General features: G+C 37.0%; 4 protein-coding genes and 1 long non-coding RNA gene across 7 annotated transcripts; 3 read left to right on the forward strand and 2 right to left on the reverse strand.

The window, feature by feature from the left end:
* Positions 1 to 632: 632 nt before the first annotated feature.
* Positions 633 to 1,855, reverse strand: LOC110863071. Its single transcript, XM_022112300.2, has 5 exons — positions 1,597 to 1,855; positions 1,376 to 1,460; positions 1,109 to 1,282; positions 901 to 1,019; positions 633 to 822 (listed from the first exon to the last, which is right to left on the reverse strand). The coding sequence occupies exons 1-5, from the start codon at positions 1,708 to 1,710 to the stop codon at positions 802 to 804; spliced, it is 513 nt and encodes a 170-aa protein (XP_021967992.1). The 5' UTR covers positions 1,711 to 1,855; the 3' UTR covers positions 633 to 801.
* Positions 1,856 to 1,863: 8 nt separating this feature from the next.
* LOC110863070 (protein prenyltransferase alpha subunit repeat-containing protein 1) lies at positions 1,864 to 4,648 on the forward strand. 2 transcript variants are annotated; one of them, XM_022112299.2, is made up of 4 exons: positions 1,864 to 2,145; positions 2,796 to 3,017; positions 3,094 to 3,519; positions 3,605 to 4,648. In XM_022112299.2, the coding sequence occupies exons 2-4, from the start codon at positions 2,824 to 2,826 to the stop codon at positions 4,308 to 4,310; spliced, it is 1,326 nt and encodes a 441-aa protein (XP_021967991.1). In that variant the 5' UTR covers positions 1,864 to 2,145; positions 2,796 to 2,823; the 3' UTR covers positions 4,311 to 4,648. The 2 variants fall into 2 exon arrangements, with proteins under 2 accessions (XP_021967991.1, XP_035702292.1); XM_035846399.1 differs by lacking the exon at positions 1,864 to 2,145 and having other exon boundaries at positions 2,169 to 3,017.
* Positions 4,649 to 5,843: 1,195 nt separating this feature from the next.
* On the reverse strand, positions 5,844 to 7,975 carry LOC110852081 (39 kDa FK506-binding nuclear protein). Of its 2 annotated transcripts, none has more exons than XM_022100068.2 (7): positions 7,785 to 7,975; positions 7,613 to 7,711; positions 7,035 to 7,514; positions 6,607 to 6,971; positions 6,393 to 6,537; positions 6,262 to 6,295; positions 5,844 to 6,186 (listed from the first exon to the last, which is right to left on the reverse strand). In XM_022100068.2, the coding sequence occupies exons 1-7, from the start codon at positions 7,798 to 7,800 to the stop codon at positions 6,105 to 6,107; spliced, it is 1,221 nt and encodes a 406-aa protein (XP_021955760.1). In that variant the 5' UTR covers positions 7,801 to 7,975; the 3' UTR covers positions 5,844 to 6,104. The 2 variants fall into 2 exon arrangements, with proteins under 2 accessions (XP_021955760.1, XP_021955752.1); XM_022100060.2 differs by having other exon boundaries at positions 7,610 to 7,711.
* On the forward strand, positions 7,425 to 20,199 carry LOC118433917. Its single transcript, XR_004833670.1, has 2 exons — positions 7,425 to 7,552; positions 19,991 to 20,199. It is a non-coding gene; the product is annotated as an uncharacterized LOC118433917 (long non-coding RNA).
* Positions 10,288 to 11,710, forward strand: LOC110852098 (myb/SANT-like DNA-binding domain-containing protein 3). Its single transcript, XM_022100080.2, has 4 exons — positions 10,288 to 10,823; positions 10,889 to 11,066; positions 11,127 to 11,222; positions 11,294 to 11,710. Exons 1-4 carry the CDS (start codon positions 10,530 to 10,532, stop codon positions 11,611 to 11,613), a joined length of 888 nt encoding a protein of 295 aa, XP_021955772.1. The 5' UTR covers positions 10,288 to 10,529; the 3' UTR covers positions 11,614 to 11,710.
* Positions 20,200 to 21,570: the final 1,371 nt, after the last annotated feature.

The following is a 21,570-nucleotide window of genomic DNA, read 5'->3' on the forward strand; positions in this document are numbered from 1 at the left end:
GCTAGTTGATGCACAAAAAACTCACAATCTCGAGTACAACATCTGCAGCACGTTTACCCTTTACTTAAACCAAGATATGCATGATAAGGTATATAGGAACAACATAGCGGAAGTTATTGGAGGTGTACAAGATTTTTTGTTCGTCTAGACGTTCTTGCATTTTTTCATCTGAAGTACTTAAAATAGTATCCCCTGTAACAATCATTCATGGATCAATCATCTGCAAAGATAAACTAACGGCTTGTCTAAAAAAATAATCTAATATGAACACTCTTTGGTCCGTGTTTTTTTGTTTCTGATTTTTAGCATATTGAAATCATAGAGGAGTGTGTGTTGTTGTTCTGGCTCAATTTGAAATAACTGCGACTCACAACTGCTATTAGGCTCTTCATGCGGTCGGTTCCTAGAAGTCAAGAATTCTTTCGATATGAAAATGATATGGAATATTGCCAATACCAGTCAGGAGGTACATAACCTTTCTCACTAACGTTGGAAACCCACGACAGATTCAATTTCTAAAGCATCACACGCTCACATTGCAGCTAACGATGATATAATAATATTCAAACTTATTGCAACCACTAAAGTTGAGTGCACTATGTGATGCACAATTTCCGATAACAAGTGCGTCATTACAAAGCCGCCTAGTTTCATGATTTAATCTGTAAATATAGTTTTGATACAATTAGGAAAATCCCAAGTAATTATAACTTTAACTTTAAAATAACGTTATAGAAAAGTACATAGAATTTTGACACCATAATATGCTTAAATAATCTATATGTCCAATAGGTACTCTTCTCATCTTCCCATGGCTAGTCCCTATAGATTAGAACAAAATCATGAAAACCTCCTGGCCACAATCTTACATAAATTAATATGAATATGACTGTCCCTTACCAATATATTTAATACTTCTTCTACTTCATCAATTTTAGTACATAGGTCCCGATACCTTTCTTCTTGTTCCAATTGTACAATTTTTAGCTGAGCAAGCTGGCCAGACAAGGCAGTTACATCTACAAAACAAAGAGACAAATTTTATTTAATGACCGAATCAAGTTAGTGCATGCATTTGAACTAGGAATTCGAATGATTGGCTACTCACTTCGAATAGGTTCACTATTTATTGCTTGATGAACATGATCTAAACTGATCCCTTTGACAATACTATGCATTTGACGAATGATGGGTTCTGCAACAAGTACAGCATTTCCTTTGGCCTCTCCACCTAAAATTTGACTGCTTTCCTCCAAGTCCAAATACTCCATCATCTCTTCAACTGTGCAATTGAAACAAAAACAATTATGACAATCAATTATAAAATACGACTACAAAACCCCATAAAAATAATAAATTATTGTTAAACACTCACTTTTTTTCATCAAAGATATGACAGTTTCACGATTGCTAATTCCACGTTGCAGTTGACCATTAATTTGCACAAGTTCTTCTACCACCTTACGACAATAAAAAACAATAAGGCAATAAGCAACCCGTCAATAATCTCACAATTACATATGTAATTCAATAATTAAATGACTAACATAAATTGAAAATAAATACACAAGAACATGCACATAAATTTAATTTTACCTTCCGTTGTTGCTGAGTTTTAGAACGTATTTCATCCCCAAAAATCCGATTTTCTAACGCGGTTATCCTTGCCTCCAAACCGCTCAACATTTGGTCAGAGTTTTCCTCCTTCATTTTTAATTACAAAGATAATTTTTAATTGGTTTTGCGCTGTGAGATTGACATGAAAACAGAAATCTTGCGATGATTTGATTGAGCTGTTTACGCGGAACACACCACTTTGCCCCAGGTCGGGCGGATTCAAATTCGGACGTCAATCAACGACGAGTGGTGTTGAAGTTATTGCAATAATTAAAGTGACCTTTATAACTAGCGTTTAACTTTAACATAGCAGAGCAATTGGGTCTCACTTTTAATTTAAGGGCCCTTTGTGTCGTAGACAACACATAATAGTGGTGTGGTAGTAGATTTGTTACACTAGTTCATAGTTGCAAATTGCAATTTGCAATTAAGCAAAATCTTACATGTCACGGTAGTCTCTGTCGTGCATGATGCACGGTGCATCGTAGGATTAGTATAGTCGTATAGTTGTAACCTATAGTTTATTGGGTAAATACAATTTTTCACACTTACCTCAGCATGTTTAGTAAGGGGCACGAAAACCAAGAAGGAGGGTCGGCCAAGTTGATAATGCCAGATATCTTAAATCAAGCAAGATTCTTGACGTCTTTGGATATGTGGCACCCTGTTAGAAAATCAAAAGTCTCAAGCTGTTCCCTCCCACTTGCGCCGACACAGGCCTTTGAAATGGCAAAGGGCACCCAATGCTAAACTTGCTTGACCATCACCAAAAATCCAATTTTGCTCTTATCCTTAGTTTCATAATTTTACATATTTATGATCCAGATATTTGCTTCATCAGAGTGCATATCCAGCACCAATCTTAACTTTTTTGAGATTTTGCATTTCTTCAAGCCAGGCCTTGCTCAGGAATACCTGAAAATATTGCAAATTTCCGAAATCTTGATTTTACAAATTTAACTTCTGGGATCACAATTATACAAAAATTATAAAAAGCCGAGTAAAATTGGAATTTTGATGATGGGTTTAGTCAGGCAAGTTGAGCATTAGGACCTCTTCAAAGTGGTGTAACACTTTTGATTTTATCATGTCGTACTACCACATATCCAAAAGGCATAAAGAACTGACATTAGCAACTTTGCGGACCATCCTCCTAATTTTACTGTGTTGAATTACAGAATGTAAGAAAAAATGCCTTGATCCAAAATGGCTTTGGCAAAAGCTTCCAACCGAAGTCCCCGTCTAACTGAAGGCCTAAACCAAGGGGACGCTGAAGAACGACGCTGCTCAAAGAAGAAGTCAAAAATATGTACGGATTTCTCTGAAAACTCGGAATATGCAGACCTGGCGGAAAAAGTTTTTCAGGACGTCAATGCTGCATTCGAGCGGGATGAATTAATGTAATTGCTAGCTAATTATAAATTGATTGCATGATACTTTAATTTGACTGATTCAGTTTTGGTTTTGCCACTTCAGAGACGAATTTGATATTGTTCCTGTGGAAAGCAAGGCTAACCACTCCCCCGTTTTACATGTGGCTTCGGAGCACAAGCTAGCCCTGGAAGCATGGTGTGTTCCATACCTGTTTACCCATTCCTATAAATCTTTCCTCGCTGTGCGGAGGAAGCAAAAGTGTTCTTTATCATCCTTAATTTCGTCAACGAACCCATCAAAGTATGGCAGTTTCAAAGCTTCAAATTTCTCAGAGTCTGATCGAATCAATAGAGGTTTGGTGCTCAGCCGGACGCTTGTGTTGCTCAACCCGGACATTACGATGGCTTGGAATTTTCGAAGAGATTTTGTTCCTATTGTTTCGCCAGCAATTTTGGAAGCTGAGCTGAGGCTAGTAAGTCTCGTTTCTACAAGGAAGCCTAAATGCCCAGAAGGGTTTGTTTACAGAAGGTAACGAGGTCAATATAGTTAAGAACTAGTCAACTCCACTTTGGTTTACACTTTGTAATTTTTTTTTGTAATTTCGCATATGCAGGTGGCTGATAAATCAAGCATTCAAAAATCATTTGCTGCTTCCAGAAACCATCGGAGAATGGTTCCCGATTGAGGTCAAATCTATTGAAATTCCAATTCTCAAATATTTTAGCAACTATCACGCCTGGAGCTACAGAATGTGGCTTCTTCAGAAAATTCTATATGATCAAGGGATCCCATTAGAACAGAAATTACTAGTCTTGGAAAGTGAGGTCAACTGTACCGACGCTTGGATGAATACTCAAGTATCAGACTATTGTGGACACCACTACAGACATAAATTGTTACATTTGCTACAATTGACTGTGCCCGAAAATAGTTCTACTACTCATCATGAAAAGTTTATCGCGAGGATGAAGAAAGAATTGGATCAAAATGCAAAGCAGATTGAATTATACGAAGGTCACGAGTCGCTCTGGTGCCATCGTCGAGCGGTTATGAAAATGCTACTGGAATACCTTGCTGACAATGGTTCCGACGAATGCAATAACAGTCACTCCGTCATAATTAAGGATTTGGTGTACAACGAACAAAAATTCGTCAGCTTGATCATTTCTGATGATAATGTTGCAGAAAATTCAAAGGAGCGCACCACACTCAATTGCAACCATTGCAGGAAATACGTGGCGTGGACTAATGCTCAGTTTTCAAAGTTCAATTGGCAACTCTCAACCAATGATTTTAACAGTTCACAAAGTTGCATTTAGATTTTTACATACATTTTTTATCATTATTTTTTGCGTGCTTTATATTTTGTACCTTGTCTTGTTTGCTGAATGTTTTCACTTGCCTAATAAATTTGTAGGGTATATATTATCGTATGATACTCTTATATCATGAGTATTCATTCTGTACATTTGTAACAACAGCAGTGATACAAAGTGTCGAATATATTCACAATAATAACACAAGTAGCCTGTAAAATTATAAATTAGTCCAAAATATGTGAAATCTATGCAATGAAGTTCATATAATATACATACATACAGTCATCCACTTTGTTCAATTTTACGAATCATTACTGAATAAAGCCTCTGATAAATTACTGATTGTGGAAAAATTCCAATTCACTAACAACCATGAAGTTTAAAAATTACGAAAAATGTATACAACAAAAAATTATTAGTCTTACTATTTATTGGCTGGAGTCATTGTCGCAAAATGAGAACGAGTTGCGGGAAAGTCTATGGAATTGTTTTACAGTGTTTTTTGCATTTCATTCTCTTCTTCCTTCCTTATTCATCACTATAATAATTAATTACTTTTAATTGTTAACCTCCATCCAGTCTACATGTTCTAATCCCAGCTACTAACTAAGCATTGGAACCCTTTGGCATTTTCAATTCAAGTCAACACTTGTATCGACTTGTGTACATTACGTGGTGTAAGTTGATTTAGCTGATTGAATTTTTGCATTAATCAGATTATCTGACTCGGATACACAAACTTTGGAATTTGTTTCACTTAATGTTTTTTTATTTATTTCAGTTACAAAGAAGTTTAAAGATTTGTCGCAATGGTTTGCATCCCTTGTATCGTGATTCCCCTTTTGCTTATCATTTGGCACAAGTTTTTGCAACCAATTTTTCTTCGAATATGGAACCCTTGGGGAGCAGTAAATCCTGCACCAGAAGAAAGTGACGACGATGACGAAGATGAATCAGAAGCAACATCAGACTCTTCAAAAACCTCGAAGAAAGAACATGTCCATGAACTCAAAAACGAGCAAAAACACACAAAAGTGGAGTAATTTGTAGCTACTAGTCTCTATTTTAGTATGGAATAACACTAACAGTTTTTAAATGTCACTATTCTACATGTAAATATTACATTCCGCATCCGCTCACAAACTTTGGAGCGTCTTTAAGCTCCGAAGTGCGTGACAGTTTTAAGGCTAGCAGGTGCTATTTCATCATTCGTGTGCAACCTTGTATTATATATATTTCAATAATGCATGGCAATGTGGAATGCCATATTTAAAAATCTCCCCCCTACAACACAATATGTAATATTTCATCATACTCTTGTAATAGTTTCGGTCTTAAAATTACAAATGTTCAATAAACTGAAACTTTACAACATAAAACATATGATGCGAAGCTAAATAGAAACATAACTATTTGTAAGGTTCGCTTGAATTTATTTTACATTTCACCTCGTCGTTTACAAAATTTTAAATTAAATAACAGTCATTATTAAATATTTATAAAATACATATATTAAATTGTATATAGATTGACATCGATAACATGAAAAAATTGCAAAACTAGCAATATTTTAAATAGTATTGTTTTTTTAGCACGGAGCTATTACTCTTTCAAGTTGTTTTCAAACTAGTTGGTATTTAACAGCCTTAACGGACTTTCGTAGAATAAAGTGTGAGAAGTACAAAAAAATCTCTTGTAAAGAATTTAGATAAGTATCAAACATTTATAAAAACAATACGTTTGATATACATGAATCTCAGTCAGTAGATTGTTGATAAATTTAAACTAAACTTATTAGTTAACATTTTTTAATTCAACGTCGAACGTTAACACAGAGTGAGGGGGAATATCTGGCGGTGCACCTCGTTTACCGTATCTGTAATTAGCCAATTAAATTAGATGGATTCACTGTAGTTAATTAGCATATTATTCTGTAAGCAAATAAACTTACGCTAAATTGGCTGGAATAATAAGTCGTCGTTTACCTGGAAGTTAGTAAGAAAAGTCTTTTACATGGTTCGATTGAATAAGAAAATCCGGTGACCTTTTTTTAATAAAAACTACTCGTAAATTAGGACTTGCCTCCAACTTTCATGCCTTCAACTCCCAAGTCCCACCCCTTAATGACTTCACCTTTGCCTAGTTTAAATTTAAACCCTTGTCCACTCTCGTTCGAATCAAACTTCTTGTTATTAGATTTGAGTCTTCCCACATAATATACGTGCACCTACAACAGTCAATATATGTATTTATTATCCACCATTTACTTATCATTATTAAATGTGATAAACAGTACCATTCGTCCATGTTTAGCAGGTTGTCCACTTCCAATACGCAATTCTTGGCACATTACTCCTCCCTTTGTGAACATTTTCATTGGTGTATGTCCAGCACTGGAGGGCTGTTTTAATTTCAAGTTCTGGTTCTCTGGTGTTTTCATCACGTTAACAGGTTCACTCTTCCTTTGTTTCTCATTTAGTTGCGTTCCAGCCTTTAAACCATTATTGCCTTTACCCGACAACTTTGATAGATTTGGGTCGTCGCCATCTTCAAGTTCTTCATCGTCATCATCATCATCATCGTCGTCGTCGTCATCATCTTCCTCAGAATCGGAGTCATCCTGGGCAGCCAATTGTTTTAAACTATTCTTGACTTCCGCAGCTACAAAAACGTCAATTGTGTATTTGATTATGCTAAGTTTATTGTTATATATTTTATTCTTACCACGCGAGTTGCTAATAAGCTGGATTTCATCATTCTCATCACTATCATTTTCGTCGTCGTCGTCGTCGTCATCATCATCATCATCGTCGCTGCTATCGAGTTTCGAGGATTTATTAATCAAGGCTACATCATCATCGTTCAAGTCCATATCGCTATCTTCGTCGCTGGATGAAGCTTCTTTAACATTTTCCTTAATAGAAACTCGTTTTTTTTCCTTTCCATTAGTTTTATCTGCAGATTTCTGTTCTGTTATGAGAATAGACTGATTCTGACCCTTGAATGGAACTGCAGCAGCGCCGGAACTTTGCATGTATCCTGTAAGATGTAGCTTTTGAGAGGATGTCCCTCCTTGAAAGTAAAGGACTACTGTTTCCCCCTTGGCGAATTTGACATTCAAAGGCAATTGTGGAGTTTTGGGACTCAACATAGCAAGAATAAACTGTTTATTGTCATGATCCAAGACAAGTTTCACCGATGAACCTTAATTAAGAATGGAAAACATGTAAACTAAGTTGCAAGTAAGTTGTTCACGTAAGATTATATATAATTTATACATAATTATTAATTATACCCACCACCTTGAGATTCATTTGGACCCGATTCAAGAACTGCCATCGATATGCAGAACCCATTTTCAACTTTCTGGGCATACCGCTTCCCACTTCCCAACACGAGCCCTGTTTAGAAATAATTAATAATTTAATTAGCAAAGTTTTTTGTTTGGTGTAACAATTTTTATGAACCACCTACCCCAAAATTGAGCCATGTCGATGGTGTTTCTAAAAGTGATGATGAAACCTGTGTAGCTAACACAAACTTTTTTTTTGATAAGTCAAACCAAAATGATAATGGTCACTAATGGTCAGGGAATTAAAAAATGTTGAAAACACGAGGAGTCGTCCACCTGCACGGGGCTTGAGCGGCGAAGTTCAGTACTTGCCGCTCTCTCTCCGCTGCAAGAATTCTCTTCTTACCTTTTATACGTTGTCTGAAGAAACGTTAAACGTTCCCAAATATGAAGTCGGCATTATGCACCTTATTAACGCCCAACTCCTTGAACGTCCTTTAAATTGGATAACCAAACCATAGCTCATACTATAGATCTGCATACATACAAGTCTTGGTGGGTGGTCATAAGCAACATACTTTCTCCTCCAGTCTGAAGCTTTTGTTAGTTCTGTTCTGTTGGAGGGGGACCCATTATATCGGCATTTACTTGTCAATGCAGTCAATTGTGAGTTAATTTATAACCCAATATTTTCCATTGAACGATTTCTCCAAAAAGAGTGAAACGACGAGTTTTAGAGCAGAGAGAGGAAAAGGTGGTTTACATGGGGTCCTTCGTCCTGTTTCTCCATCAGAAGAAAGCTTAATGCCTTTTCAATTCCGCTTCTGCGAGGACTGACTCTTGAATCATAGACATTTTTAGGAGAAGGAAGAAGAACCTAAGCAATAACCTCCTCCTCCTCGTGATTTCTGGCCAGCCAGCACCTAACCACCTGAACGTCGAGACAAAAAATTGAATCTCCAATATAAAGGAACGGAGAGAAAGTCCTGCGAAATCTCATTTTATTGTCACACGGAAGAATAATAGCCCCTTCTCTATCTCCCCATCCAACCCAAGTGTAATAATAACCCAACCAAATATACGAGTGCGACACTTCATTTAGAAATGAGTGCGTTTCCCTACTACCTTATGCTTTCTCCAACAAAAATGTGCACTGATGTGCACATTTGTGTGATACAAAATGTGTGATACATTAAAACCCTGTGACCATTATCATCACGAGAAATTGGCTTGGATAAGACGAATAAAACAAAAATACATTATGATGACCGTGACCAAAGTAGCAACATCATTTTCGACAACAGAGAGACGGGGTTGGGGCTGTGGTATTCTGTCTTGTTTAGCTTGAATAGCCTTAATGCCCCGTATAGCACCTTCCATCGTTTTCATGTGTATGTATATCTTTGATCCAACTTGATATTTAATGGTACTCGAATGATAAATTACACACAAAGTGGAGATAAGTAAAAGAAATGGGATGTGGTTGGATGAGCCAGAACGATTTTGTGGACGGGCATCGTGACACAAATCTTAGAATGTCTCGTCGTATTTCTGCTATGATTGTCTCAAACTCTCGAATTAACTCGAATTTTGGTTTTCTCTAGTGACTTGGCTTCTGAAAAAGGTTTTTAAAGAAATATATAAACATTCTTATTGGTTAGAAAGCTTAGTAGACAGTTATGATAACTTTAATGTAATTCGTAAAGCGAATGAACCTGTGAATATTCTTAAAACTTGGAATTTGTAAATATGACCTCCTTAACATATGTATACATATCTATGTTCGCTATGGGCAAAAATGGCTGGATGAAAAGTGTCTGGATTTTCAATTGCTAACAGATTTCAGACCGTGGATACATAGATTAGCTAATATATAGACATACATAAAGTGTTTTATTTTGCCCCTACTCCATATTCAACTTCCTGTAGTGATTCCTACATATTCGACGGTGCAATTCAACCAAAATCCAAGACATAAGTCAAAGTTCGTTCACCAACATCCTAACGTTTCACAAGTTGAAAGTCGCCGACTTCGTGCGGTGTATTCATTCTCAGTTGGTTTGGTGCATATTATTGAATTTCGCATTGAAAATGTGCACTTGACAGCTGCCAGTGTTTCCACTTTCTTTCTTTCTCTCCTTCTCCAATACTTTTCCAATCCAGCAACCCCGCATTACAAAAGCCATACATCATGTTCCCGAAATTTATTTGCGTTTTATTCGACCAACAGATTCGACAGTGCTTCGAGAACGACTGAACTAACTCTGACCGAGTAGACCGAGAGTTGTCTGAGTATCTGCATCTGCAAAGTTGTACATACTGTATATAAGAACCCATAAGAAAGCAGGTGCATATTAAATCTCAGTATTTTTTGCCACTATCCTCGAAATCCCATAATTTTCATGTAGAGCACTGACTTTGAATCTATGTAATATTGCATGAGACACAACAACCTTCTAACAAAGGATTTACACTACACTGTATGTATGCTGTCTTGCTATGTAATTTACACAGTTGCACAGTGTAAATCAGATAATCATAATAAATTCATATTTGAATAAACTGTTACATTCAACCCTATTTGAATAAGAGTTGTGTATGTACATGCATATGTATAAAATGTGCAATGAAACGAATAAATCAAATTAATGCAGGTAAAACAAGATTTTTACTACACCAATAGGAATCTTACGGCCGCATTCCGAATCACAAAAAAATCTCCACTTACACTCACACTTTGCTGAGTGTGAGTGTGAGTGTCGATTCTCCACTCAACCCGGTTAGTATTCCCAATGAAATTGAGTCTCCACTCACGAAAGTAGAGAATTTGTGAGTGTGTCAGCTGAGAGTGGAGTTTTCCTGTGAAGACCACTGTTGTCTTTAGTTACACTTTTTCATTGTGTAAATAATTAATTTAATAATTAAAAATGTCCTCTTCTGACGAATCCACCACCACCGTAAAAGAGTTGGGAACGCCGGTACGTGCCAAACTTCCGGTAATGACCTCTCTCGAGAAGGAAATTCTACTGGGAATAGTAGCGATTCCTAAATTTAAGTGTATAGTTGAAAATAAATCAACTAATTCGATTTGGACGGCCCAAAAGGACGAAGCCTGGGCCAAGATCAGCTTGGAGTTTTGCTCCCAATTGAATGTGACAAAAAGGTCTGGCCCAAAACTGAAGAAATCGTGGGAAAACTTGAAAAGTCGAGCAAAAAAACAGGTAACCAAATGATAACCTTTTTATTTGTGTTTTTCTTAACATCAAACTTTTTGTATTCTGTTCAGGTTTCGAAAACTAAAAGAAGTCGGGGTAAAACAGGCGGTGGGAAAAACAAATACGAAATTTCACCCGTTTCGGCAAAAGTAGTGTCAATAGTACCAGCCCAACTTGCCTCTATAAGCAACCCGTACGATAACGACGCTGTCACATCTGAAGAAGAAGCTGGACGAAAGTCCATTCAAGGTTCGTAAATTAATACGTAATGCAAAGGTTGTTTAATTTTAATAAAATTTGTTAAACTAGAGTCGAGCAAGACATTGGAGCGTGAAGTTATCAGCTCCATCCTGGCTGGCAATAGGTCAGATATCGGGCAGGTGTCAAACATCTCGGGTCGGATTAGTGAGTGCATGCATTGATAAATTCTTCGGGTTTTATGGCATTTTCCCTAATTTAAATTGTGTCAATTTAAGGTCCAGAGGAACTCTGCACGGGCGGCTTGAAGAAAGTAGTTGCACCACGTTTACACAAACGACGACTTCTGGCCGGACAAGAACTGATTATTGAAATGGAGGAGCAGGCACACGAGAAAAAAATGAAATTATTGGATTTACAGATTTTACGGGAGGAAGCTCGTATTAAAATGGACAAGGAGTATTACGTGGCCAGAATGAATTTTTTAGCAAAACAAAATTATCAAATGGTCCAGCATGTTGAAATAATAGGCACACGCGCCTACTGGATGAATAATAATTCAATTAATAATGATTCAATTATATTTTTAATTGAATAAAAAATTGGCAATCATTTCCTTAACTGTTATGTGATAGATTTGTGAAAGTTATGTGAGCAAAGTCAAAAGAAATAAAGCGATTTTTATAACGGAACCATGTTTGACCAGGTCGTATAACTTCTACGAAAAATGGGACAAAACTATTCTAGTTCTAGAGGGGTGACAGTATCCTGTTCATGGTCTTCATCAATTTCTTCCTCAAAAGTGTACCAATTTATCTGTAAACTTGCATTTCAAATACCTACTAGATATATGTACTTATCGATTTGTACAACTGCAAAGTACATGCTAATTGATTCAAATCAATTTCAAGTAATTATTACCTGATTTTCCAATTAATTATAGCGTCCAAAAAATAATTTCCCTTAATTTTTACTTCAACTAGTAATAATATGTTGAGATAAATACAAATTTAGCAAATTTTGACGTCAAAAGTGCAAAGTGACCAACCAAAGGTAACTCCGTGAGTGACTAGAGAAAGTGAGTGAAAGTTCATAATTTTGTGAGAGTGGAGAAAAACAAATTGTATTCATAATACCAAACAGAAATCTCACGAAAGTGGCACTCACTTTTTCACCCAAAGAGCCACTCACACTTTTCCGAAATCTCAACTCATGAGAGTGGAGATAATTTTCATTGGGAATACGAAATGTGAGTGGCCACTCCCACTCACACTCAAAAATATGATTCAGAATACGGCCGTTAGGATTAGTAAAAGAGTCATGTAATTAGCTATTAAATAGTACTTTAATGTAATTCATTAAACTAAATATGCGTTTACTTACATGTCTTATATATGTAGGAAACTCTGTGCAATTCTGATGATTTTAAAAAAAGTTTCATTCAAATTTGAATTTGAAACCCAACGGTAGTGCTAATGACTATGATAAATAACAGCAATTTCTTCTAGTATTACAATGCATTTTTGAAGTATTATAAAGTAATTCAGGATGATGACACGAAAAAACTTGGTAGAACCATACTTTTGCACTTAGAATTGATGTATGCGATAGGTACTCTTTCCCTCTCAGGCTAAGAAGCAATGGCGTTTATGGCATTATGCAAAATAAATACGAAGCAAATCCCTTGGAGGGGCCATTTGCTCACATCAGAATACTAATTTTGGATTTAACTTTGACAAAAAGATGAGACAAGTGTCAAGAAGTCGAGTCAAATGATGATGAGTTGAGTGTTTGAATAAAATATGAGACGCCAACAGACCAGCCCACTTTCGAATGCAGGAAGTCAAGTGTCACCACAAAGATGAGATGACAGTCTTCGTATTCTTAAGCCATTCTTATTCGTACTTCTTCACTTTCTCCGTCTGCCTCCCCTTTCTCCTGCTGTGAATCGGATGACAAACATCGCATCCGTCTTGTCACTTGGCCTGTTTTCAACTCTTCTGAGGAGAAGATGCGCCCACACACCCGATTGTTATGCACCTACCACAAAGCATGAAACCTTCCAGTTTCACACTGTTGTGGTAGGTTTGTGAAATGAAGCATGAATTGGAGGGTGGAAGGGTTGCTGTTCCGTACAGGTTGAACTAGTTCAAAAAAATATAGATCGTTGAGATAATAAGGTATGTATGACCTTCTGCCTTCGCGTACAGCTCAAAAGTTGATTTTAGTTGAAGTTTTTGTAAAATCAAAATAATGTGGCTGTTTTAATTATGACGTATGACGAGTAATGTAGCAGATTGGGTCACATTAGGACCAGCTATAATGCATATTATCGCGGTTGTTGTGGTTGGCTTTTGCCTGTGTTGAGTTGAAGAGAAAGAAAAAAGTTTTTGAAATTCAAAGGACTCTCGGAGATCTGCTGGGTGGAACCGAGGTCAAAACTGTCGAGAACACTGTGCGCCCTTATTGGGAAAATGTGACCAGTGTTTAACATCATATAGAGATGATAAAATTTACAATGCGCATCGTTTGATGCAAATGAAATTAGGCCCAAATACGCAAATACGCAAATAAAAATTTGCATAGTTTTTTGCAGATTAACACGGGCAATGCCATTTGACAATTCAGACATGAAAAACCATTTTTGGGTAGATTGGACATCATATTTTTCGTATATACTTTGAAACCCAGCATTAGAATTTTTGCAAGTCTGATCTAAGTGACAGAATCAGCAGGCGTTCTCTATCACTCTAATTTATTTGATAGCTTGTTCCTTCACCGCATGTCATCAACAGCAGGGGGAAAACCTGGTGACATATGATTCATTTCCCAACTTGAAAGGAAATTTTTGTGCGGTTTTTATAAATGGGTGTGAATCGTGTTAAATACGGGAGCAGAACGTATGCATGTTTAACTGAGGAGGGGAGCTTGCGAGGTTGATAATAACAGATATTGGTGCCCTTTGGATATGTGGTAGGGACCCATGAGTGTACTAAAACCCTGAAGTAGTTTGACTCCATGGCCATATTTGCGCCCGCCACACCCACTCAAAAATGTCCAAAAAACGCTTTCACCCCAGTTTTCACTCACTCAAATCCATGTCAAAAATCCAATTTTACTCGGATTTTGAAATTTCTTTCACCATTATACTCCCAGATAGTTGCTTTCTTCAATCCAATATCAAACTCAATTTTTTCGAAATTTTTAGTATTTTTAAAATTTAAAATTCTGAATGAGCATTGTTGTAGTCATCAACAAAACAAATTATGTTTGCGAAATAATCATCAATAAAATTGAGTTTGATATTGGATTGAAGAAAACAACTATCTGGGAGTATAATGGTGAAAGAAATTTCAAAATCCGAGTAAAATTGGATTTTTGACGTGGATTTGAGTGAGTGAAAACTCGAGTGAAAGCGTTTTTTGGGCATTTTTGAGTGGGTGTGGCGGGCGCAAATGTGGCCATGGAGTCAAACTACTTCAGGGTTTTAGTACACTCATGGGTCCCTACCACATATCCAAAGGGCACCAAGATCTGTTATTATCAACCTCGCAAGCTCCCCTCCTGAGGAAGGAGACAAGGCCGAAAACTTGTGGCATATTCATTCGTTCGTGTGCAAGATTTCACTTCTTTTCACCTTCACAGCGCTTTCACCTTTCATTAGCTACTTTTACAAGTTACCTGTACTTTCCTAGCTTGGATTTGTGAAAATATTCTTATGACAAGAAACAGTGTGTATATATAAATACATGACTCGTATTTGCTAATATAAACAATTTGGTGACTCTTATAGTAGCCACCTGAAAAGATCAACAAAGTTTTGATAGCTTTAATTGATGTACAGCAAAACGTTGGAGTACACATAAAATCTCAATTTTCCCCAGTATGAAATACTATGTATGCAATGAAGAAACTCTAAATGTGAGATGTACATGTATTCAAGTGAAAGTATACAAATTTACTAATCTATCTTGACAGAGTACGAATTTAGTTTAAATTTTATAGTATTTACAATTTACATTATCCAGTCTGCCTGTTGTCGGGTGTTATGATACTGACTGTTCCAATCCAAGACTAGCATTTGATGAAAATGGAAAATGTGAGAATCAAGTAAGTATTCTAATACTTAAATTTCCCATTTTCTTTCAAGATATCCAACATCCTAGAAGGTTAGGTTACACATGTTGCGCAACTAATGCGTTCGTCAAACATCCATAAGAGTGAAATATGCATGGCGTCATGACGAGTCGTCCCTTCCTGCGTTGTGGTTGCTGGTTTTCTTGCTTATTTGAACTATATGTACACACGGGGAAAGCTGTCAGAGGATGGAAATTGAAAGGAGCACTTACCTCTATTTGCGTACGACTGGATGTAGAAAGACTTATATTTTATGCCATTATACTGAGAGACTTATAATTAAGAACACATGCCGGAGATCCCACTTTCTCAGAAGTTTGTTGAGCAATCTGGCACAAACCTATAATCCTGTCCTACGTTCGCGTCCCTCCAACTTCTCCCATATAACCAACCAAATTCTCAAGATCAGCTCAACAATTTTCAGATTTGAGAGCATTTCCTTCTAACAAAAAGGCTAATCGCTTCTAATCTCATGAAATCTGCTTGGTTCCATGTGGTTGAATTCTACTTTCACTCAAGCATATAATCAAGAACCGAGGACTATTTATCGTCTAGTATAAATATAGGCACACGTACAATTATTTACTTTAGATTAGTACTAAATGATCACCACCACCGCCTCTCTTTAACTCTTTGAACAACTCAATCTTAAAAGTTAAAAAGGACAAACTTAGTTTTAATTGGTATTCTACTCCGATGGTAAGATAACACTTTTGACAACTGAACTGCATAGGCTTACAAGTCCGTCACACGTTGCATATTACCCAGATCCAATCCTTTCTTATTACTCCCTCTGATTTCGTGGACGTCTTTAAAATTAATGAGGAAGATAACCCAACTTCTCAGCTGGAAACCCTGCATCCGAACAGCACCTTGTGGCGGAGAAAGTGGAGCACAATTTGTTGAGTAAACGAAAGTATGGCAGTTGTGGGATGGAAGAAGACGAGCAAACCCTCCAGGTAAGGATGATGCCTTATCAAAACTGACTCTGTCGTGTGTCGCCAAAGCTCCGTTGCCGTATGCATGATAACTTGATCGCGTTGTGTTGATCTCCACTCCTCTTACATTGTTATAGAAGAAAAAGCAATTATATATAAGCACGCCATGCCATGTTAAAAAGTTAATTTAATTTGCCAGTTACTTACATCTTCCTAACTAGTTAACTTGCTAGTTAACTTATGTTCTATGCTTAATTACCGATAGTTCTTTAGAAAATGGTCAACATTTCTTTCATACGATAATTTTATTTAATAATAAAAGTACAGCTAATTATTACTAGTAACTAATGTTTTTAGCCCGAGTCAGGGCTTATGGAACCGTCATGTCCGTCCGTCTGTCTGTCCGTCTGTCTGTCCGGCACGATAGAGCCAAAACGGCTGAACCGATTGACTTGAAATTTTTACCATATGCATATTGGACAAAGTTAGGAAACGAGTTCGAAGATGGGCGAAATCGGTCAAGTGGTTGACCGGTGGGGGTCATCGGAGTGGGTGGGGTCTTATGCACTAAAATTTCAAAATTGTTGTAGAGAGCTGAAATTTGGTACAGAGGTTGCTAATGGCTCCTAATAGAAAAAAATAACTTCAGGTTGGAAAAATTTTCATCATGAGTGACCCTATGGGGTGACCCATAGCGATTTTTCAAAACCATCATATCGAACTGAAATTTGGTGGAGAGGTTGCTTATGGGTCTTAATGAAAGAATATGATATGATATTGGTAAAATTTTTATCTGGAACGCCCCTATGGGGTGACCCATACCGATTTTTAGAAATTGCTTTAAAAAGATGAAATCCGGCACAATGATACTTAATGACTGCTAATTAAAGAATATGAAGTTAAAAGTGAACAAAGTGCAACCAGACCAAAGTGAACAGAGTGCAATCAGTATGGGGTGACCCATACTGATTTTTAAAAATCGTTATATCGAGCTGAAATTTGATTTGGAGGCTGAATAGCACATACATACAGCTTAGAACTTCAGGATGTTAAAGAAGCCACTGGTCATGGTGGTCAAGGCACATGATTTGTAACAAATTCAAAAATTTGGTACCAAATAATAGAAACTATCTAACAGACTTTTAACCATCCACAACACGGAAGTTGGTGATATTATGTTGGTCAGTTCGGAAAAGAATTTAGAAGCGGGCTCTGACTTATTGAGTCAGGGACTATGTCCCTGACTCGGGCTATATGGAGTCTGCACTGTAGGTTTTTTTAATTTGTATTGAATAAACCAGTCGTTGAAACAACACTGTCATTTCGTGGAAATTGAGATGACCAAGTTTATAATAGTAAAGTAAGCGAATAAAGAAAGAAACAATTAATTCCACGTCTCTCCAGCATAAATTCATTCGTTATTGTTTCCCATGATTTTGTTGACTCTCCATCCGTGTAATCCAATTTGTAAGGCAACACTCCACTCCACACACACTTGGTTAGTGAAGCACGCCTAACTCAAACCGACACATTTGATGGTGGATGGAATATAGTTTCAGAAAATGAAAGATTCCGAGCAAAATAGCAGAGTCGAGTTGAACATCTCAGTCTTGTAGTCGGAGCCTTAACCAAACTCAGAAGTCGGATTGATTAAGATTAATGTGTCATAATGAATCAAATTATGCACGCAATGTTTCATCCTTCAACGATTTCATTCTTATTCGTCGTACTCACTCAAATGCAGTAAAGCAAAGAAAGGGTCGTCTTGCCAAGAATGTGTCCAAATATGTACAAATGTCTAATAAATTGAAATGGACGTTTGTTAACCTTATGATAAATATTTATATTTCCTTCTTCTTTCGCAATGCATTTATGTATATGTACAACAGACGTGTTGCCTATATAGAATACCGCAAAATGCTTGCTTAAATTAATCACGGGTGCATGTTTACAATAAACTCACTTCAAATTCAGTCGTATTAAAATTGAAATTGCGATATTTTCTACTGAAAAAATGACTCAAAGGAAAAGGAAAAGAGACTGTGCAATACAGTGCCCGATCTGCAGAAAACTCACGATTTAATTTATTAAGGGCAAAGGCCAGACTTCTCTGGCGCAGACATTGCATTGTTGAAAGCTTTCGACACGAGGAAGAGAGATATATGTGTACTTCCAGATATACTTATTTGTAGATAGACCAAAAGTCCAAAACAAACAACTAAATACATATAATACTTACACACATACTTAGGATTAGATATACAGCTATATGTATGTACGTACATGTACATTTCTTGCCTTCTGGTCCATTCCATACTGATGACTTATTGCATCGTGATGTATGATGTGTGCAGTTCTCACTGGTGTTTGAACTAATTGATTGTGTAGAAATAGTTTCTTACCCTGGTAGAATCCTTCCCGTCGCGATTTCCAAAGAAGCAAAAAGAGAAAGGAAACCTGAAAAAATGTTGGAAAAAGTAACTTTTACCTACTTTCTCCAACTGGAATTGGACACAACAGGCAACGGCAACTCTAAGAGAACCAATGTTGTTTTTTGGATAGAGTAAAAGCAGGAAGCCAGCACCACATGGAGGGAAAGAGAAAGTAAAAACGCTGCAATATATCATCAAAAATTCTCCAAGTTTACCCCAACAAATGTAACTGAATTATCGGCAGCATGAACTACGTCTCTTCTTGATAACGTAGATATATTAGCAAAACAAAGCTAAAACGGGGTTATCTAAAGAAGAAATGTTTCAAACCCCACAGGATTCCACGGTTATTTGAATATTACAATCATTGCGGTGATTGTTGCGGTGGTCGATGTACGTAGGCAGATAGTGGTCAGAGAATTCTGGACGGTTTTTTCGGGAATACTTACTTCGCCGTCGTGCATACATTAATTAATCGACATGTCACATATGCAGTAAATGCTGCAAAATGGTACAAAGGGAAAGTCTACGTGTAAACCTGAGAGTCCTGCAAGTATGTACTGCTGGCGGTTGCACTGGGCTGCTACATACATACTTCTGGCAACACTATTTATTTGTTGGTTTATCTTTTTGCCAGGAAGTGGGGAAGGAATTAAGAGCGGTGGAATTGTGGATCTGTCTCCTTCAAGATGAAATGTTCAAGACAGATGGGCTCTGCTTTTGGTTGTTGGCTCCCTTATGAAGGAATAAAATGCGAATTTAGGCCATAATTTTAGCTATTCGAGTGCGATTTGGCGCAAAGGAAATTTTATGGAAGGTCGTAAAGGTGACTTGTCCTTTTACACGGGCCAGTTTCATGCCAAGAAATTCACTCGCTGACTTAAATGATGGGATCTGGAGAGCTAGCATACATAGAATGGCAGCAGCGAAGGAAACTGAATTTAGGAAATGGAAATGGAGTAGATGGGGTCAATTTACACAACTATGTACAAAATATTTATCGCCAACATCCGCACCCTACCTTTTCTTGACTGAGAAGAGTGGAGAGCGATAATTTGGCTCCAGCCTCAGCAACAATTAATCCTGCTCTCAATTTCAAAGGAACGCATGGGCAACAATAATTAATTTCCAGACATCTTGATGTGCTCATCGGGAAATGACAAAATTCTTATTACCGACTTGCATTTCCTCCTCGTCTGCGGGTGACAACAACAACTGGGAATTTTAATCAATTCAATGCACTATAGGGCTGGAACGGGTAGTTGTTTTTAGGGTGGTGATACTTTAGGGTGGTGAAAGTCTAGGGTGGTGTCGTATTCAGAGCATTAATATCAACACTTATGCTAAACTCTGGGTCGCTGTAGTGAAAGACATTAACGCAACAGAAAACAAAATGCGTGCGATAAATCAAAAAGGCTTAGAAATTATGTCTTCTCCTATGCAACTTCTATTTTTCTGCAAACTACAGGGCGGAGGAATCTACAAAAGGCGCACACAATAACAACCGAGCAAGTCAGACAAATGGTTCGCATTTACACTTTGGACTCTGGAAATAAATTTATTGCTGCTGTGTGACAAATGTGAATGAAAGCATTGTTCCTTGAACTTGAAAATTATTTTATCCTGATGTATATTACATAAAATTTTATTTTTAATAAATTCAATTTTAGAACGAAACATTTACCTAGCTAACCAAAAGAATAATTTGGCACAACCCGTACGAAGCAATTAGTTGGTAGTACATATTTGCAGATGTTCTTACAAGTTTGTAGAATTGGGATACCACATATAGATAAGTTTAAGACGAAGGAGGATGCTATTTGATACTAATGTCTATATTTCTTTTGTTTGTTAATTTTTGACACAAGAAATCATCCCACACTCGGGAATGCAAAAATTTAATTATAAATCAGCATGGTATACATACATAAAAAACTTTTATGATAAAAGTTTATGTAATATTCGTAAGGCAGATTCTTTTTGAGATGTATTTAGTTAGTAATAGTTAGTAAATAAAACAGAATACATCATTACAGAAATTAGGGTTAGTCTATCTGTATGGGCTTTTCAATAGTTAAAATGGGCTTAAGTAGATTTTTTATACAATGTACGATAACAGGTTTCAATACGTCTCGATAACTAAATAAGCCTTGTGAGAGTCTGCATTTACAATAGCACTTTCGATGTGCAGGGAAATTGAGACAAGACACTAGTGAGAACCGTTGTCAGTTGTGGTGGAAGGCGAGATGTAGAAAATGTGTTACAAGATTTTGCTCAAGGCTCATTTCCCGATTTCCACAAAGTAATCCACACCGGTTCCAATAATGGGGAAGCATAATCAACGTTACATCGACTCAGGCTAATTTCCCATATTAATTTCTCCGCATAATGGCCACTATCACATACTTTGTCGAATCAACATAGTTTGGTTCCATTTCTCGACGGTCCTCGATCCAGCCTAATTCCTCACTTTCCTAATTTTCATTTTGATTGGTAATCGCTCCCTCCTTGAATCTCCTTCTGCAATATTTAGCCTAACAAATGTTGAGAATTTGGCTGGATTATGTACACATTTTGCATTTGGCTTGTTTTAGTAGAAATCCGAGTCATCATCATTAACATTAAAATCATCCATTTCAAGATTTTGGTTTTCGTGGCGTAATCAATAACAGGATAGTTCACAGGTTTTTTCTTTTCTCCTATTATTTCAGACTGGCTCCCAAGTTAGTGAAATATATATGCATATCTACATGTAATATGGAGCCGTTGTTGGATATAAGTATACGCCGCAGTGTTTGCAAGAACCCAAATCTAAATCTTACAAATCAGGACGCAGCTGCCTTGGTGCACGTCGTGGATCCCTTCATTATTATTACGACTAAACCTCCCACCAGTGCGAGTTACTATTATTATTGTCATTTGCCAGAGCGGCGATTAAGTAAGGAAAGCAGAATTAGGTAGTAAAATCTCCGACAAAGATGTGAATCAGCTGAGTCCCATCCACTGACAAAGCCAACTCATTCGAATGCAGATTAGAGTTCCCCGAGA

The sequence above is a fragment of the Folsomia candida genome, unplaced genomic scaffold (assembly GCF_002217175.1).
Source record: "Folsomia candida strain VU population unplaced genomic scaffold, ASM221717v1 Fcan01_Sc001, whole genome shotgun sequence".
NCBI lineage: Eukaryota > Metazoa > Arthropoda > Collembola > Entomobryomorpha > Isotomidae > Folsomia > Folsomia candida.

Bases quoted from the DNA above. Each gene is read 5' to 3' on its own strand.
- LOC110863071 (XM_022112300.2), bottom strand. From the start codon at position 1,710: ATGAAGGAGGAAAACTCTGACCAAATGTTGAGCGGTTTGGAGGCAAGG. The intron at 1,461-1,596 runs GTAAAATTAAAT...TATTGTCGTAAG, and splicing joins AAACTCAGCAACAACGGAAG to GTGGTAGAAGAACTTGTGCA. The intron at 1,283-1,375 runs GTGAGTGTTTAA...TCAATTGCACAG, and splicing joins CATATCTTTGATGAAAAAAA to TTGAAGAGATGATGGAGTAT.
- LOC110863070 (XM_022112299.2), top strand. From the start codon at position 2,824: ATGGCTTTGGCAAAAGCTTCCAACCGAAGTCCCCGTCTAACTGAAGGC. The intron at 3,018-3,093 runs GTAATTGCTAGC...TTGCCACTTCAG, and splicing joins TTCGAGCGGGATGAATTAAT to AGACGAATTTGATATTGTTC. The intron at 3,520-3,604 runs GTAACGAGGTCA...TCGCATATGCAG, and splicing joins GAAGGGTTTGTTTACAGAAG to GTGGCTGATAAATCAAGCAT.
- LOC110852081 (XM_022100060.2), bottom strand. The intron at 7,515-7,609 runs GTGGGTATAATT...TTCTTAATTAAG, and splicing joins TCCAAATGAATCTCAAGGTG to GTTCATCGGTGAAACTTGTC. The intron at 6,972-7,034 runs GTAAGAATAAAA...ACGTTTTTGTAG, and splicing joins GCTTATTAGCAACTCGCGTG to CTGCGGAAGTCAAGAATAGT.
- LOC110852098 (XM_022100080.2), top strand. From the start codon at position 10,530: ATGTCCTCTTCTGACGAATCCACCACCACCGTAAAAGAGTTGGGAACG. The intron at 10,824-10,888 runs GTAACCAAATGA...TATTCTGTTCAG, and splicing joins AAAGTCGAGCAAAAAAACAG to GTTTCGAAAACTAAAAGAAG. The intron at 11,067-11,126 runs GTTCGTAAATTA...TTGTTAAACTAG, and splicing joins TGGACGAAAGTCCATTCAAG to AGTCGAGCAAGACATTGGAG.